Genomic DNA, 20028 nt, shown 5'->3' with positions numbered 1-20028 from the left:
CCATACTTAATGGGTCTTACTTTATTAATAACAAAAATGATGGGTGTTTTATCTATTTTGTCATTTTCTTATTTGGTTCATAACTTTTTAACCACACTGTATATTTATTTTATTTTTGACACGCAAATATTTTTTAACGTGTAGAATCAATTAATTTATTTAAAACTGAAAAAAATCCAAGTCCGTATTAAAAAATATTGGAAAAATTTTCCGACCCAAAAACAACATCCTGTTCATTAAATTCTTTAAAATGGATTTTGCATTTGAAAAGAGGATTAAAAACTAAATTTAGTGGTATACTTTGAATTTTCGGTAAAATGGTTTCTTCTACGAGCGTGCAAAAATGTCTACTTTTGCGCACGCGTTTTAGTTTAGAAAGTTTTACTTTTCCGCACGCGTGTTACTTTTCCGCACGCGTTTTACTTTTCTGCACGCGTTTTACTTTTCCGCACGCGTGTTAATTTAGGTATGTTAATGTGGCCTTAAAGCAATTATAATACATGCAATAAACTAATATTTAGATATTATTTACAAATTTATTTCAAATATATCTTATTGTGTTCATATTTTAATGAAATTAACGCGATTATTTCATTCATAGGAGATTCTGACCAATAGAAAGCTACAGAAATCTGAAATAAATCGATAATTTTTGATAATCTCCCGTCCTTAAGTATATTACGTCAGATGGCCTTCGTTGCTACGAAAAAATACATTCATAGACCTGGATCCCGCGTAAGAAAGAAAAGTTGATTAATAGCAAGCTGAAAATTTGTTAATAGCTTAACGGTGTCTAGTCGCACAAACTTTGATGCACGGGAACACTGGAACAGGGGAAGTTTTAACTGTGGAGCATGATAAACGTGTCGTCCTGACAAGTTTATGATTGTGAAAAATAGCAAGTTGTTTTTAAGTTTATTCGATAGCCAACGTTATGTAATATATGAGAAAATGTTTGTCCGACAAAAATGTTGGGCATTCTAACGAGTCCGACACGTAGGACATGTCACATCACAGGAATTATGTTGGTGATGAATAGCAGTCTGATTTTTGCATGGGAGTTTAATGAAAGGTTAAAAAAGCAATTGGAAATTCTGTCCGACAAAATTAATGGGAAGTTTTCGTAGTCGGACATTCTAAAGAGGTAAGATATAGACAAAAACGCTGGTGATAAATAGCTTTCCGACAAAAACGAAATTTAATTAAGTAAATTATTCCTTACCAAGAATGACTGTTGTCGGAAAAAAATAAGGGGTAGATTTTGTAGTCGGACAATTTAAAAAAATAATTTTTGAAATTTCAATAAGGGGTGATTATTCTATGTCAAAAGTACCTGCAATCAATTACAATCGATATCTTTCGATTTGTCTCAACATCAGTTAGATACCTCACTGTAATACATTTATAGTAGATCAGGCAAAGTATATTATGGATTGAGTGGTCTAGCTATCTTTGTCTGCCACATGCGCGGGATCGCTTGGTTACAAGAGATAGATAGACCACCTATCGACTTTTTGCACTGTATTCCCTGTCTACCCTTATGTCTATATGTCTATGAATACATTTCCATTTAAGAAAAACTGTCACTTTTGACAATAATTCATAATAAATTGCAATCGTAACTTCAAATTTAAACTAATCGATTTATTTTGGCAGCAAATTATTTCTAGCCATGTGACATATTACATTAATATATTTCATTTGTAGAAAGTTGAGAAAAGTTACTTTATATAATTTTAATAATAATTTATTTAGGTTTCTTTTTCAGTTAAGCAAAGCATTATAGCACGAAGAATGATATTTAATAGAATTTTCACAATTATCTGGCAACTGAACTTCATTTAATTGATGACAAAGTATTTTACGAACTTTGTAAAATGTTCGAAAATTACTTAAAAATGTTCCGTTGAATGGTTTCACTTTTGATTTGGCGACTTAAAATTTAAACTGTTGACATTCAATGACACAAAAACACTCCATAGTTAATATAAATTTTAATTTTTTAACACACGTGGTAAACAGAAACTCAGAGACCATGTATTTTCAAATACTACTTTGTATAGCACAAAGTGTCACACTGACAAATGCAGCCTTCTAATACATACTTCTTCTTTTTGTAGTTTTATGGCCTCCACCGCTTAGGTACTTGGCCAGTAATACATACTTCTAAGCATAATGTGTCATATTTACGTCTATTCTTATAAGCACAGAAGTTTTACACTCTTCACATTTTTCAATGTCGTTTACAGGGTTAAGATTTGAGTATGGAAAAAATGTATACAACGTTTTTTGTAGAAAATTTTCCGTACTTTCTGATGCGTCTAATTAGAAAACCCCAAGAGATTGCTTTCACATGTTCTTTGATATTTTTTATTATCATTTTAAAAATATCTAGAACAACCTGCACCCAAAAAAATAATTGTTTTGCAATATATACATGCATTGATACTTACCTCACTGTTTTTGGAGTGTGCATGTATATTTATATGCACATGCAAATATGTGAATATAAATAATAATATACAACTAAAATAGCTTTATCCATATGTGACTGAGTCATTCTGAAAAAATGTTTTTTATTTATTTCCTTCGATTTGCCCAAACTTTTTGTCCGACATATAACTTTTTGCGTTACAAAATACAATTTGTACATAAACGAATCAAAATTAGCTTGCTATTTATCACCAACATTTTTGTCTATATCTTACATGTTTAGAATGTCCGACTAGGAAAATTTCCCATTAATTTTGTCCGACAGAACTTCCAATTGCTTTTCTAACCTTTCATTAAACTCTCATGCAAAAATCAGACTGCTATTCATCACCAACATAATTCTTGTGATGTGACATGTTCTACGTGTCGGACTCGTTAAAATGCCCAACCTTTTTGTCGGACAAACATTTTTTCATATATTATATAACGTTGGCTATTGAATAAATTTAAAAACAACTTGCTATTTTTCACTATCATAAACTTGTCAGGACGAAACGTTTATCATGTTCCACCGTTAAAACTTCCCCTGTTCCAGTGTTCCCGTGCATCAATGTTTGTCCGACTACACACCGTTAAGCTATTAACAAATTTTCAGCTTGCTATTAATCAACTTTTCTTTCTTACGCGGAATCCAGGTCTATCAGTGACATTAATGAAAGTTAATGTTTTAAAAATTATAAAAGTGATGACTTTCAATCGTCAAATATTTATAAAAACTGTGTGTTTAATGGTACTTACATAAATAAATTACAATAAAATTTTGGTTTTGAACAGTTCTATTCATGAAATAATCGCAACAAATTGCACTCGACCTCTGAAATTAATATAGAGTTTTTGCTCTCGTGGCACTTTGACATAATTTCACTCGCCTTCGGCTCGTGAAATTAAAACTGTCAAAGTGTTACTCGGGAAAAATTCAATAATTTCAGAGCTCTTGTGCAGTTACACTGAGAATTCGATGAAATAAAATAATTTTGACGTAATATTCGAAATTCAAATCAGTAGACAATAACAGTGGTTTTGAATCGTCGTCATGGAAACCAAGATCGTCGTCATGCTAACCAATTAGGCTGAAAGTTTGGTTTTGACAACCTTGTCAAAGAATTAATATGTGTATGTATTTTCATAGTAATTAAATTAGTTGATCAAGATTGGGTCATTTTTTAAAGACTCGTAGAAAAAATATTGTTCCTAACGCTTGCAGAAAGTCTCTTGTCCGCACTCGACTGCTTGCCGAACTCCCGCTTCGCGTCGTTCGCCAAACTGCAGTCGCGTGCGGAGAAGTATGACTTTCTGCACTTGTTAGGAAAATAACCATTTCGGATAAAATTTTGAATTTGAATTCTGAAATTATGTGAATTGCGAGATCTCGAAGTAAAAATAATAATTAAAATGTGACTTAATTTTAATTAATACCAATATTTAATCTAAATTGTTAAAATTTTAACATTTTACTGTTTTTTTATTATGGCGACAAATAATTCATAACAAATATTCACCTTTAATTAATTAAATAATAAAGAGTCCACAAAAAATACATAACTTTAATCAATGAACTATCTAAAAAATTAAAAAAGCACAAAAAAATTGCTGAAAAATAACTTTTGGATACCTAAAATCCAAAGGTTACAACGGGGAAATAAATAGCAGAAAATAACTTATTGACCGGATTCGAGACGCTTTCCAAGAAATGAAGAATATCCCTAACGGGATTAGGAAGTCAGTCAGACAAATATAAAAAGACAAGATTTTGTCTTCAACAATTAATCTTCATTTTGAACAATTACTATAGCTTTGATAAGTTATTTTTTGGAAAAATTTTTTCTTTTTTTTTTTTTTCTTAAGATAGTTCGTTGATTAACCCTCTTCTTGACAATGTAACAAATTTGTAACATTTTCATTTTAGGTTTTAGGTGAGTTCTAGGTGGCTTGAAGTGCATTTTGTTACTCACACTTTGTACTAATATCATAAAACTGTCCATTTATAGCAATAGTCAACTTATTTTTGTATTATTACCGATTTCTGACAAATTCTAATTAGATAAGGCGGAAACGGCGGGTTCGTTGGGAAAAATATTCCCATGAGATATTTTTACATAATCACATTCGTGAGACATCCCAGAATAAGGTTCAAGAAGTCGCCCACGTGAAAAGTGGGCCAATTTTTTTTAACAATTTTTTTTAATCAAATTGCAAAAATCAATATTTTTGGCCCCGACTAATTTTTTTGAGGTTTTTTTTGACCATTCTGGACAAAAAATGTATCTTATAATTTTTCTCTAAAGTTGATCTTTTCCGAGTTATAAGCAATTTAAAATTTGAAAAACGCGAAAATGGCCATTTTTAAGACTTAATAACTCGGTTAAAAATTATTATTATGAAAGTCAGAAAGTGACTAAATCAAAGTTTAAAGTCGCCGCTACATGATCCTTAAGAAATCTGTGTCATTAATTTACTACTAAGTTGTTATTTTTAATTAATAACAATGAGAGGTTAGATCGTATTGACGCAGCTGTAAATGTGAGTGCGAGTAAGATTCACAATTAGGGATTCCAATGAACTGTCAGTGGTGGCCGGTGGATGGCTAAACTGACATGGCCATAGACATAGTTAAGGGGGGTGGTCATGGCGTATCTAATGTTTACCTTGAATATTGACAAATTTGTAAAGAATATCCTGTTTGGTTTTATTTTTTTGTTAATTGTGTAGCGAAATTTGTGAAATTGTGATAGCAAATTAAATATGAAGTGGTTTAAACATTGGATACGCCTATGGATGACAGTTTCGCCATCCAGCAGCCATATTATATCACGTGATTTGGAATGCCTAATGGGACTGCTGGAATGGCTTCTCTCTCGCACTCAGCATTTATAGTCGCCACACGCGTGCATGGCGCTTATTATTTTTACTTAAAAATAACAGCTTAGTAATAAAATAATGACAAAAATTTCTTTATGATCTTGTAGGGGGGGCTCTAAACTTTGATTTAGTCATATATTGACTTTCATAATAATAACTTTTAACCGAGTTATTAAGCCTTGAATATCGCCATTTTTCGTTTTTTTCAATTTTAAATTGCTTTTAAGTCGAAAACGATCAACTTTAGAGAAAAATTATAAGAGACTTTTTTGTCCAGAATGGTCCAAATAATTGAAGAAAAAATTGTTGGGGCCAAAAATATTGATTCTTAAAATTTGAGTAAAACAAAATTGTTAAAAAAAATTGGCCCACTTTTCACGTGGGCGACTTCTTGAACCTTATTCTGGGATGTCTCACGAATGTGATTATGCAAAAAAATCTCATGGGAATATTTTTCCCTTCGAACCCGCCGTTTTCGCCTTGTCTAAATCGATGCCATGTGTTAACTGTTTTATTTTCAAAAAGCTTCTCCACTCCTTTTAAAAGCTTTTAATTTTTTATAAAAAATAGTTTATTTTTTATTTTTTTGGTGATTGTTTTATATTGTTCAATTATTCTATAAATAGAGCATTTACGTTTTATTTGTTTTTTGTTTATTAAACTATCAAAAAACGTCGTCAAACATTTGTAACAAATTTGTTACATTGCCAAGTTACGTTATATTTTTCCCAATGTAGATTTTTGATTTTTTTATCTCTGCAATATTTTTATGCAATTTTATTCGTTTTGCAGGTATATAGGTTTAAAAAAGTGTAGACAAAATTATTTTTATGTTTTGTAAGTCAGGTACTACTTTCTTTCAGTGCACAAAATGTAAAGGGGTAGGCGAGTTTATCTGGCTGGCAAAGGAAACTGTTTTTACGCATATCATCACAAATAAGAAGTTACTTAAATTAAAAAGATTTTATTTTAGAATACAATAATTATATTTTATAAACAAATAATTCTATTTTAAAATTACACACTTTTTTTATATTTAAAGAATTATATTTTCCTAAAATTTAATGGGGAGAGGGGGGTGTTTTTTAATGTAAGATATCTAGAATATCTAATAACACTGGTCAACATGGAAAAATGAACAGACACTCTGATGGGTGTTCTTAACTAATTTTGGGTCGCTGAACTCGAATATGACCTCCGTTTTTTTCCATCACCTTCCATTTTTCCGCTCCCCCTATTCTTGCCAAAATAGTGGTGAAATAGGTAAATTTCGTTTAATTTGCTCATTTCGCCGCGATAAATGCCAACTTATAGATTAAAATTACAGTAAAATAATGATTAAGATTATGCCCAACGATAAACATAATTGGGGATCCGAGGGGGTGAAAAAAGGGGAAGAAAGGGGTATTTTTCTGAAAAAAACGTAAAAAATCAGCATTTTTCAGTATTTTTTTTGGAAAAAAAGCGACATTACAGGCCTTTTGCCATTTTTTACACCTTCCCACTACCCCCTTTGCTCCTTCCTATCTCTCTTTTTCACCCCCCCTTCTCTCTTTTACACTACTTGAATTCGCAAGCAAGCACCTGTCAGTTGCAGTGAGCGTGTTGTTCGAGACAGACTGTCTCGAAGTTTTTAAAAGTGAGGTGTTTGCGTTTAGCACACGTGTTTTTTTTCTGTGCTTCAAGTACATTTCTTTGTAAAGATTTTGGAGTTACAATGCCACGTTTTTGTTAGAATGATGTGAATTCTTTCTGTTATATTTGTGGAGAAGTAACTTTTAAGAATCAAAGGAGACCTTTAAATAAGATGGTTCGAAAAGCTTATGAGCATTATTTCGGTTGCAAAGTCGGGGATCAAGACAAGCCATGGGCCCCAAAATGGTGTTGCAATAGTTGTTACACTAATTTAAGTTCGTGGTTACGTGGGAAATCACGTCCGATATCCTTCGCTGTACCAATGGTCTGGCGTGAGCCCACTTCTCATGCCGAGGACTGTTATTTTTTATGACGAAAATATCTGGATTTTCGCGAAAATCGAAACGTACCATCACTTATCCGAATATCCCTTCGGCAATTAGACCCGTGGAACATAGTAATATGCTGCCTGTTCCCATACCACCCGTAAACTACACCCTAGATGATGAAGAATCAGCAACTGAACAGAATGCGTCACCACTGGAAGAGGAGACCTCACATGGGAGCCAAGATGGAGACTACACGCCTAACGGTTCGAACGAACCACAACTTTTTACTCAGGAGGAATTGAACGACTTAGTTCGCGATTTAGACCTGCCTAAAATAAAAGCTGAGCTTCTTGGTTCACGACTTCAGCAGAAAAATCTCCTGCAGAAAGATGTCAATATTACGTTTTTCAGAAAAAGAAATTCCGCCTTCATTTCTTTTTTCTCGCGAGATGATGATGATGAAGATTTAATTAGCTGTAACAACATTGCAGGACTAATGACTGAGCTAAAAATACCATACGTATCTGAAAACTGGAGACTTTTCATTGATTCCTCAAAAACCTAGTTTAAAAGCGGTTTTACTTAATAATGGAAATGATCTACCATCGGTCCCTGTTGCCTATGCAACCAGTATGAAGGAAACATATGACAATCTAAGAAAAATTTTGGAAAAAATTAGTTACGATCATCATCAATGGAATGTTTGTGCTGACCTCAAAGTAGTGGCAATATTAACTGTATTGCAAGCTGGATACACTAAATTTTGTTGCTTTCTTTGTGAATGGGACAGCCGTGCTAAAGATCAACATTATGTGCGAAAAGACTGGCCCTTGCGCGTGAATGATATTCCCGGTTGTAAAAACATCGCTTTTGGTGCCTTAGTAGACAAAAAAAAATCATTATACCTCCACTTCACATTAAGCTGGGCCTTTTTAAACAATTCGTTAAGGCTCTAAATAGGGATGGTAAAGGATTCTTATACCTGAAGCAAAAATTTCCGCATATAAGTGATGCCAAAATCAAAGAAGGCGTATTTGTGGGACCCCAGATTAAACAGTTATTTGATGACGATGCTTTCTCCAACAGTTTGTCAAGAAAAGAGAAAAGAGCCTGGGAATCTTTTGTTTTTGTTTGTCGCAATTTTCTTGGAAACAAAAGGTCAGATGACTATCAACAACGAATTGATGAGCTACTTAAATCTTACAAGGCTTTAGGTTGCAATATGTCATTGAAAGTCCATTTTCTCCACTCCCACCTGAGTTTTTTCCCGGAAAATTATGGAGCCGTTTCGGACGAGCATGGTGAAAGATTTCATCAGCAGATTGCCCAAATGGAGAAGAGATACGCTGGAAAATGGAACCCTAGTATGTTGGCGGACTACTGTTGGACTCAAATTCGAGAAACACCGGAGGACGCTTACAAAAGGAGAAAAATTTCCAAGTAGATGCAGGTATGTTTTTTTTTCAGACTTTTTGATTGCTTAGCCTTATGATTAATTTCAATACTTTTTCTCCCCCTCCACCTTGTCTAATCATATTTTTGTCATAATTCTCAGATACAATCAAAACCACATAACAGTTTGTTTCAAATAAATAGGTAACTTCTTTTTTTTTGTACATCCATATTTATGTTTTTGTTTTATTGTTGAAGAACGAGGGGGCTTTAATGGGGGGAGGGTGAAAAAGAGAGATATGATGATGCAAGACGGTTCAAGGGGGGTATTGGGAAGGTGTAAAAAATGGCAAAAGGCCTGTAATGTCGCTTTTATTCCAAAAAAAATACTGAAAAATGCTGATTTTTTACGTTTTTTTCAGAAAAATACCCCTTTCTTCCCCTTTTTTCGCCCCCTCGGATCCCCAATTATGTTTATCGTTGGGCATAATCTTAATCATTATTTTACTGTAATTTTAATCTATAAGTTGGCATTTATCGCGGCGAAATGAGCAAATTAAACGAAATTTACCTATTTCACCACTATTTTGGCAAGAATAGGGGGGAGCGGAAAAATGGAGCGTGATGGAAAAAAACGGAGGTCATATTCGAGTTCAGCGACCCAAAATTAGTAAAGAACACCCATCAGAGTGTCTGTTCATTTTTTTTCAATTTTTTTTGTTGACCAGTGTAATTATGCAATAAATAGAATAAAATAATATTAGAATTTAAACTGAGAATGACTTATATTCTTGTAATTTTCCCAAAAGACACTTCTAGTAGCTTGCATTCATAAGATAAATATATTATAAAACATTTCACCTTCTCATAAAATTACTCATATTTGGTAAATTAGCCGTTTTCAGTGACCTGGTTATATCACGCATTATGCTTATAATACATTTCTCCTGACTGAATTCAAGAATCACTTTGTATAATGCGCCATTAGTTTTAAAACTAGATAATATTTATTTTCGAAATTTATACCATGAAAGCATTCCACTATAAAATCTTAATATTCCTAAGATTTTTCAAGATAGTAAGCTTACAACAAAAATTATAATTTTTTTTTATTAAATTTCAAACTTTAAACGGTTCTCCTGTAAAATTCGTAATTGTCGTATTATATTATATTCGTATTGGCGTATTAGCAGTTTTACCTTTCAAGCGGCGATATGTATTATTGTGTTTTCAATTTATCAATCAAATGCAAAATGAAAATTAAATTAAATTTTTTTTAAATAACGAGGGCACATAAATTTAATACACCCTGTATATTGATCTGTAAATATTTATTAGAATTTAGTTTGGATGTAAGTGGATTTCTTTTTTTAATGAGCTTTCCGATGAACCATTAAAGACTTTTGTGAATAATTAAAGTGAAAAGGACGATGTATTTAGATTTAAAATGGAAAAGGATTGTTTATTACGGGAACTATAGAATCCACAGGTAGAGGTAATTATCATTTTCTAGAAAAATGGTTTAAAAGAAAGTTTGGAATTTTAATATCTTTGTTTCAACCCGAGTAAATATTGTAGGGTCCCCGAAAGTAATTAGGATGGTCGGAATAATTTTGAAAATGACTGTTTGTTTGTCGAATGGAAAAGAGAAATGTTTCTGATTCTTGGCAAGTTGGAAAGGGAAAAGTGTTTTGAATGTTGAGTGAGTTTGAAAAAGAAGTTATTATGTTTTTGGCATCGCTGAGGAGCAGTTCGACGTTTTCGTGGTTAGATAGTTAGCACGTACCGTTGGCTGTTTGATAGTGGAGAATAGTGCTGAAAAGTGGAACGAGAGACAGATCAAATTGAGACGAAATACCTCTTTGATTCTGTATTATTGTGAGAAGGAGAGCAGAGAATTTTTGGAGTTGGTGTGAATCGAGTACTGGTCAAAAGAGGCTTTGGCTCGTTGGAGAATTGGTGCTGGTATGCTGATAGTTTTGAAGCTGGAGAACGGAGAGGGCTTTGATGAGTAGCCTTTAACATAGTCAACGAGGGAGAGCTGTTTTGGGTCACGAGAAGACATCAGAGTGAGTGAAGCAAAAGGTCAGTCAATTTATGTGAAAGAGATTTTTATATTCGGAAACTAAAATTTGGAGTAAAAAGCATATGAATTAAAATTCCAATATTTCAAAAAGTAAATAGGAAATATAGGTGATCTTGCGAATACATAAATTATTTTGTTTAGTTTGTTTTAACAAAGTCATCGGGAACAAACCGATAAATTGTTTTTTAACTAGAATAAATTTAAGTGGTAGAAATTTCATTCGGACATCTGTGTCCACAGGTTTTAGATTTGATAGATTTTTAGAGTATTGATTTTGATAAATAAAAGACAATTCTGTATGTTTATTTTATATTTTGCTTTATTTCTTTTTCCTATTTTATCCCGATTAGGATCAACTAAGAGATACTGAAACCACGAGAGAAGATAAGTATAAGGTAAGATAATTTAGACATTTTTTAATATTATAAAAAGGCACCCTGAGATTTTTTATTCATTTTTTCATGTATGATTTGAGACAATTAAATAATTAATCAAATAAATAATAATTAATATAAAATTAATAAGAAGCAGATCATAACAGTATGTACTTAAAACTCTTCAAACATCCTCTATGTAGTAAGAGATCTAGTTTCAAAGAAATGATAGTATAAAATTTTTTAGATCAACACAATTAATATTTCAACATTTTGAATGGAAAATTAACATATGTAGATATTTTAACGATTAAGTGTTAGTTCCTTATTCAGAGGAAATATTGGTATATCTTACCTGTATATGCAATCTTCCTACTTAGTCTTAAGAGAGCAATATCATTGCTGTGAAGTGTGGTGTCGTAGTCTTTATGAATTATTATCTTTGAGATACCAGAAGTAATAGCTTTTTTGTTACAGATTCCATCCTTGTTACAATCAACATTATATTTTAAATTGTGTTCTCCCAATCTTACGTAAGTTCTGAAAGTACCATAAAAATAAATTTTATTCATTTTCTCATAATATTACAAATTTTTTTATAATTTTTTTAAATACTTATATTCTATAGTAAACCTGTCAATAACGGCCACTGAAAATGAAAAAAAAACTACTGAAAGATATTGTAATATCATTAGGACAATCTGTATAGAATAATATGTTTTAAGTTCATTTTAAATAACCTTATAAGATATAGTGGAGTGAAAATGACCGCAGGTGAACCCATAAGACGTGTTGTTTTGAGTTAAGAGTAAAATATAAAATAGACGACAAAACACGGGAGGATGAATTATATTATTGTACGTAGAATTGCGACATGCCTCGGCTGATTTAATATCATTGTTTATAATAAATTTCGAAGACATAAATAAAGTATGTAGTTAGCAGATGGCGTAGTAATTATTTAAGTAAGGACTATAACGGTTAATTGTGTACCAAACCTTCAACATTTCCTTACAGTATATTATAAAGAAAGCAGTTATTGCACGTCTCTTGATTTCGTTTCACAGCGAATTTTTATGTATTAGTTTTACTCCTAACTGAGTATCGAGACCAAATTTTCGTTGGAATTTTGCCACGGTGAATAGACAGAAAGTAAGGTGCAAATTGATTTAAACAATCATTTGGAAATACACAATACATGACAAACCTGGTACCAAGCGAAAATCCAAAAGTCAACTTCAACGAAATAGCATTGGTCCATAAATATAAATAATTAAGCATATAATCCAAATCGCCAGGCACAACTAAACTGCCGAATTACAAAGAAGGATCAAAAGATAAAGTTTTTCAATCCTAATAGCAACATTAATAATATTGAAAAATATTACAAATATCACTAAAAGATTTTTAAATTGAAAACTTATTGGTACATTTATCTTTACTTTAAAAAAACTTTATCTTTCAATTGCCAGATGACGCTAGTCACCTAATCCATTCTCCTCAGTTGCAGTGTGGGATTAATATATGTCGAAAAATTTACTGGATTAGAGAAAATCAACCTATGCATTCTCTGAAGAGCCTCTAACAAGAGGTGAAATCGTCGATAAGAGTGCTGGTTGCGCTTTCTAATCTAAGTAAAAATTAAGACATTTTTGGTCTCGCATGGCAGCTGAATAAAAATGGTATACATTTTTATTCTATAGTAGTATTACTCCGTGGAGTAACTAGGTGCATTTTCCGTTGGAATTTTACCAAGCTGCAGACGGGGGTTGTGAATTGCATAGTGTAGAATTCCTTCCCTTTTGTCTTCACTGCAGCATCCATTTGGCTCGCAAATTGTAGAAGCCTTGGAGGTGTCACCAGGGAAATATACCAATAAGCTTTCAATTTAAAAATCTTTTAGTAATATTTTAATATTTTTCAATATTATTAATGTTGCTATTAGGATTAAAAAACTTTATCTTTCAATTGCCAGATGACGCTAGTCACCTAATCCATTCACCTCAGTTGCACTGTGGGACTAATATATGTCAAAAAATTTACTGTATAAGATAAAAGCAACCTATGCATTCTCTGAAGAGCTTCTAACAAGAGGTGAAATCCTCGATAAGAGTGCTGGTTGCGCTCTCTAATCTAAGTAAAAATTAAGACATTTTTGGCCTCGCATTGCAACTGAATAAAAATGGTATATATTTTTAAAGAAGGATCACTTTAGCATGGGCTGCATATGGAGCTATATCAGACATCTTCAAGAACAACATGCCAAATTATTTGAAAAAGAAGATGTTCGATCAATGTGTGCTTCCAGTCACACTTACGGTATCGAAACATTAGTTTTTAACCCAGGCCACAGCAACCAAACTTAGAGTGGCCCAAAGAAGAATGGAACGGACACTACTTGGACTAACTCTCAGAGACAAAGTTAGAAACGAGGAAATCAGAAGAAGGACAGGCGTCACAGATGTTACAGAGCAAGTAGCATGGCTGAAGTGGAATTGAGCAGATCATGTAGCCAGAATAGAAGACGGGAGGTGGACCCAGAAAATTACAGTGCGGAGACCACGAGCAGACAGAAGAATTGAGGTAAACCACCTATACGGTGGACAGACGACGTCAAAAGGACTGCTGGAAATTGGTTGCAGGAAGACCAAGACCGACAAAACTGGAAGAAACTAGAGGAAGTCAATGTTCAACTTTGGACGCAGAAGGCTGGATGAGATGAGGTGCAAATTATAGACCTTTCCGTGTCTTCTTTAATTTAACATTGGCTTGGTTTGCAATTAATAGAGACCACGAAGGCGTGTAATAATAATACCTTGTGCATGCGAACAATTTTATTTAGGTGAAACATCAAGACCATTAAACGTTAGAATAAGTGAACATCAGTATTTTATTAAAAGTAGAGAATTTGATAGATCCCAAATATGTCCACACGCATGGGATAATGAACATAGAGTTCAGTGGAGAGACTCAAGTATAGTCCTGAAAGAATCAGATAGTAAAAAGAGAAAATCAAAGAAGCGGCTCTAATTATGCTAAATGAAACCAATTGTGTCGCAAATTCCTCGGTAGAATGCAGTAGGATGTGGTTACCCATATTGAAAGAGGAAGGCAATAGAAAGAAAATACCATGATTAGTAAGTCAATAACATATCGAGTTAGTACAGATTTTATATTTTAGTATTACTTGTTGTATATCTATGTATTATTAATATTATTTATAATTTAAACATATTAAAGTCAGAATTTGGTATTGTTTTTTGAAAGTAAATTAAATGTAAGACCAAATTTTTACGATGTCGGGATAGTATCACCAGGTTTTCCCTGGTTTTCCCTCGTGATTTACTATGGAATCTCTAACGTGAGAATTTTATTGTCATCGTTGCATTTGGTTGTCTTTTTAAAGATAGATCACCTGCTATGATTATTTTGTGACGGATATTCTTGAGTTGTAGTGATGAGCGAGACTGGTCTTGGTCTTGCCGTCTTGGTCTCGGTCTTGCAGCAAGACCAAGACCAAGACCAAGACCAAGACCGCCTTTTGGTTGCAAGACCAAGACCAAGGCCAAGCTTGCAAGAACAAGACCAAGACCAAGACCGAACCTTGCAAGACCACGTAAGACCAAGACCAACCTGCAAGACTCTTGCACTTTTTTGAGAAAAATTGGTTTTTATTATTTAACTTTATTTTTTAGTTCAATAATATATACTTACATTGTAAGAAAACTTAAACAATATCGAATTTTCAAAATACATAATATTTTGGTTATATTTTTAAGTCGTTTTGATTAAGTCAAAAGTGTTTGCATTTTCTTAACCTTCAAAGTGTCCAGAAGGCAAGTTTTCAAACGGCGACAGTTCAAGGATAATTGAAATTACTTGTAAGATAAAAAAATGTAATTATAGATAGGGTAATCCATTTAAAAAAAAATGCAATTAAAAACGGTTTTTATGTACCAGTAGTTTTCGCTTTTTTGTCTAATAAAAATACTGACACTTATTTCATTTCTTTTCGCATAATCGAGGAAAAATGTAGGTCGTTAAATTTAAAATGAATACAAAAAATATCATAATAGATTTTGAAAAGGGATTCACAATGCTGTGAAAGCATTGTGGCCTGAATAAAAAATAACTGGTTGTCGATTGTAATGTGTCAAGTTTGGTATCGCAAAATCCAAAGCTTAGGTTCAGTTTCTGAATATAATGACAAAAATTCCGATACTGGGAAATTTTTAAAATTATTTTTTGGATTAATTTTTTACAATCAACGGAAGTTGGAAGTTGAATTATTTGTGAAAATCCCGGATGACAAACGTGTAAAGAATTTTACTGATTTCATAGTTGAAAACTATTTGGAAGAATCTAGGTTTTCCCCAGAAAGGGCCAGTAGTACAAATAGTATGTGCCGCACTTGAAATAATGTATGCGCATCATTTCAGTGTGTTTTAAATTCTAGTTTTTACTACCCACATCCGAATATTTTCAACTTTTTAAATGTCATAATGGGTATTCAATCCAAAAATATGTGAAAATAAAAAGTGCGAATAACTCGTGTTACGAGAGCAATGTAGTTTAAATAAAATTAAAGAACTGCAAGATAACAAATTACAGAATTAAGCGTTTATAACTCCCCATTAGGTTTAGTTATTATGTTATAGTATTAGGTCTATAAATAGGTATGGTAAATATGTACGTATTTACTAAAAAGTATGTTTTAGTTAGTTTATAAGAGAAGTTAATTATATTAAATAATGATTAAATAGAGTAAAAATAATTGATTTTTGTTCTCTTAAAAAAATTTAATTTATGTTCTTAAATTTGATCCTCGTAGGAAAAATACTACAGTGTTCGAGTGAAAGGAGCAGATCATTATCTATTAACAAATATAAACCGTTTATCCCTTTTCGTAAAATCCGTGAATTGAAGGTCCCCGACCATGTGTGGCACCTTTCAGAAGCGCTTTTTCTTTAACATTTTATTAAAATACAGGGGCAATAAACAATAATCCAGACTCAAGACGTGGTCTGAAGGCAGGCGGCAGGTATCGACAGCATGCAAAACACAACGTAACACAACCGAAGGCCGGCAATTGCAACAAGGGTTGTAAATGCAGGTTTTTCCTACTGATAAACATTACCATTATAAAAATATACTCTAATCTCTTTATATAGAGAGAAATAATTAGGTCATTAGGTGAATGTATAACGTTAAAATTGGTATCCGTTTGAAACTGCATTCTACATTCTGTTAAAAATTTAAAGCAAAAAATAGAGTTTCATTCTTCACATCTTTATTTATTTTAATGTACATTTTGTCGGAAATTGTTTGGTTCAAATTATTACTACCAAAAAAGCAAGACCAGCAAGACTCTTGCAGCAAGACCAAGAACAATAACAAGACCGGCTAGTGCAAGACCAAGACCAAGACCAAGACTGCCTTTTAGCTGCAATACCAAGACCAAGACCAAGCTTGCAAGAACAAGACCAAGACCAAGACTAGCCTGGTCTTGGTCTTGTTATTGTTTTGCTCATCACTATTGAGTTGGGACTGATTTCATGTAAACAATGAACTATCCTTCTACTTTAAAATGTTACCAGAGAACGGCAGTTTTCGCCAGTGGCGCACATCCACAGTCCCCTACACGCGACACTATAATATATACACGAAATTTTCGATTTTCTAAATCTGACTGAATTGAAAATTTGGCCAACTCCCATCTTAATGTTTAAGAAAATATTCACACATTTATATGTCAACCATCCATTTTGTTCCACGGGTGTGGATTTTACGGCCCTTCTTATTTAGGGTCTGTTTTTCGTTCTCGTCCCCAAAACTCCCAAAAACTTCAAAAATTTAACTCCGACCTTTACGGTTTCTGACAGTACTGATCATTACCTTTCTAACGCATGTCTAATTTTGAAAATCGGTTATACCATTCAAAAGTTACCGAGCTCAGAATTATGACTAAATTTTTATTTAAAAAAGGGAAAATATTTGTCGATATGTATTGTATGTGGAAAAGTTAAACTGAATTTTTGTGTTTGAAGAGGGGCTCAGGGCCGATTCAGAACCGATGTAGTGTGTAACTTTTGACTACCCATAAGCCAGCTATACTGACGTGCTAGGCCCAAAGGCGGTAACTAACATTTGAAAAAATGGTGGCAAAATCGATTTCAAAATTGAATGCTACAATTTTGGCCCGTTAGGGATTTATGGACTAGCTAATAGATTTAATGCATGTATATATGCCCCAGTTTATTAAGGGAACCATTAACTATATTTTAAAACTAAGTTTTATATAAAAAGAGGTAGATACCGCTAAAATGTTTTATCAAAACTTACTATAATATTAAGCCTATTAGCGGTATGTGGTTTACAGTTGTGATTGATATGAAATAAAAAGCTTTTCTGTGTAGTAAAGTTTATTAAATTGAAAGAATTAAAATACTATTAAATGTTATTATTTTGTTGAGCCACGATATGACAACAACAAATTGACAATATTTAGTTGTCGTTATATCTGTTTTCTTTCAAGAGTCAATAAAAACCTATTGGTTCATTAATAATAATGTTCCATTTGTGATTCAATATAGACAATTAAATAGACAACCGAACAACATACCAAAAAACCTATTTAGTATTACAATGGTATTACCTCATAATTAACATTTTTTATAAAATCTTTTATAGTGCGTCTAATAATTTGGGCGAAACTGTACTTATACTAGGAAAAAACAGAATCCCTTCAGATGGTTATAGATGTTTAAACAGCTGCTGATGTTAAGCGTTTTAAAGAATTCTTCAACTGTAAATGTGATTGTAAACCATACTTTTCACTTTCTATTCTCAGCCATTATATTCTTAGCGACAAAGGTTCGCTATTTTACGACTTTTATAATAGCCGACACCTACCCTAATATTATTATGCATTGTTATACTATTGGGTATTTCACAATATCAAATTGGGTATTAAAATACCATTACTTAATATAATTAGGGCAAATTTTAACATTGTATTAGTTGTATTGTACAAACTAGTTATATGTTATGATTAAAATATGGTCACATTTTCTTTTACCTATTTATAATAACATTGTATAACTAGACTACTAGATATTGTCTAGTTAAGCAATGATAATAGCTTGTATTTAAACAAAAAAAAATGCAATCAATGGGACTGCTAATCCCATGTACGACCAACAAAGGGTTAATTACAGAAAACTTTAAGTATGAAACAGACCTTGCGCCTGTACAGGCTGAACATAATTTTTGTTTTCACCTCTTGTAATTACTTTACAATAAATGGTCCTCTTTCTATAATATTGTCTTCAGTGGTTTCACACCTCGTGTTTCACAACTCTTACTCGACTCTACTTGATTTTCTAAAAAAACAAAATATTTTAAGTCTCTTTCTCTAAAAATGCTTGTGGACAGCGTGTGGATATATTATTAAGTTTTTAAAACCTAATTAAAAAAAAAGGAATATTTTTAGATATGAAAATCTCTTACTGCCTAATTCAAGATATAAATCACTCACTTGGCGCAGAGTCATATTGTTTAGGACAACATAATTGGTTAATTCTGGAAACACTATAAACAAAAATGAAAATACATTTCAATAGATATAATAATCTAGAGAAGTTCTCATCATCCTCGCTAATTATTTCTTTTACTAACACAACTGTTTTAACTAACACAATAATTTTTTAACCTTGTAAAGTTAGGCCGAATTTACTTCGTAATACTAAGGCGATTTGGCGGTTTCTAAATGTAGGCGTAGCATTCTTTAAAGTAGATTAGCGCTAAGTGCAATATGCTAAGGTATATGGACGGCAACTGTAGCAGATACCGTCAAAACGCCATAGTATTTAACATTTACCGCCAAATGGCTTAGTATTTTAACTGAAAAGTGTAGATACCGCTAACAAAATTGCAATTTTATTTAAAATATAATGCTTCTACAACTCCAAAGACTTTGTAAATATATGCTAAATACCCTATTCTACCTAAAAATACAAAAATCTCATTTTCGATAAAAAAATCAGTTACCGCCTTTGGGCTTAGCACGGCAGTATAGGACTTGGTAGGTACAAAACGGCATATTTTTTGGGGGTATATATCTTCGGTTAAAGAAGAGACAAGAGAACCGAAAATACACCAAATCAATAGATTGAGTTAGGCTTTCAAATGGTGTGTAAGCCGCCAGGATCAGACATACACACGACTCAGTATAGCCGAAAAACTGACAAACTAAACTTTGAAAATTTTGGTTTTTCGACAATTACTCAAAATTTTAACCTACGAATTGCGCCAATAACTGAGCCTTTGTAGAAGGACTCTAGGCGACTCTAAGGGTGTATACCTCATATCCGAGTAAATTTGAATTTTTAAGTTATAGGCTTCGTAAGTATGATCAAATCTATTTTTTATGGGAAAAACCGTTTTTCAAGCTCAATAATTCCTGTAAGAGCTTCGGTTATCATAATTGAGCTTAGATTCATCAAATACTACATATCAATACGTTTCAAACTTATGTTTAGTGATCAAAATCGGTTACGCCGTTTAGAAGTTTTTAAGCTACAACAATATAATCCCATTAACGATTATTCCCTAAATGGTTTATGTAGTTGTAGTGGTTACGACGCTAAATTTGATCGGGCAATTCGAGTTCATTTACCGGCCATTTCAATATTTTTTTTCAATCTATTTCGAATAGAAAAAAATCTAGTGTACATTCGATGGACGCTAGATCATTTGGGAGATGATGCGACAAAGGCGACTATTTACAAAGCTTAACGTGTAATCGAGAAACATTGATTTAACTTCATACATTTAATTTATAAATAACTTTGAAAAACTC

General features: G+C 32.5%; 1 protein-coding gene across 1 annotated transcript in view; it reads right to left on the bottom strand.

The window, feature by feature from the left end:
• LOC114330413 (phenoloxidase-activating factor 1-like) overlaps positions 1-20028 on the bottom strand; it is a 54763-nt gene that overhangs the window by 9642 nt on the left and 25093 nt on the right. Inside the window, exon 4 of the mRNA XM_028279754.2 lies at positions 11524-11708. Coding sequence (XP_028135555.2) covers positions 11524-11708 — 185 coding nt within the window. The remainder of the gene's footprint in view (positions 1-11523; positions 11709-20028) is intronic.

This window comes from Diabrotica virgifera, chromosome 7, assembly GCF_917563875.1.
Source record: "Diabrotica virgifera virgifera chromosome 7, PGI_DIABVI_V3a".
NCBI classification, from domain to species: domain Eukaryota; kingdom Metazoa; phylum Arthropoda; class Insecta; order Coleoptera; family Chrysomelidae; genus Diabrotica; species Diabrotica virgifera.
The sequence above is the reverse complement of the archived record's forward strand: the minus strand, read 5'-3'. Positions and strand labels throughout refer to the sequence as shown.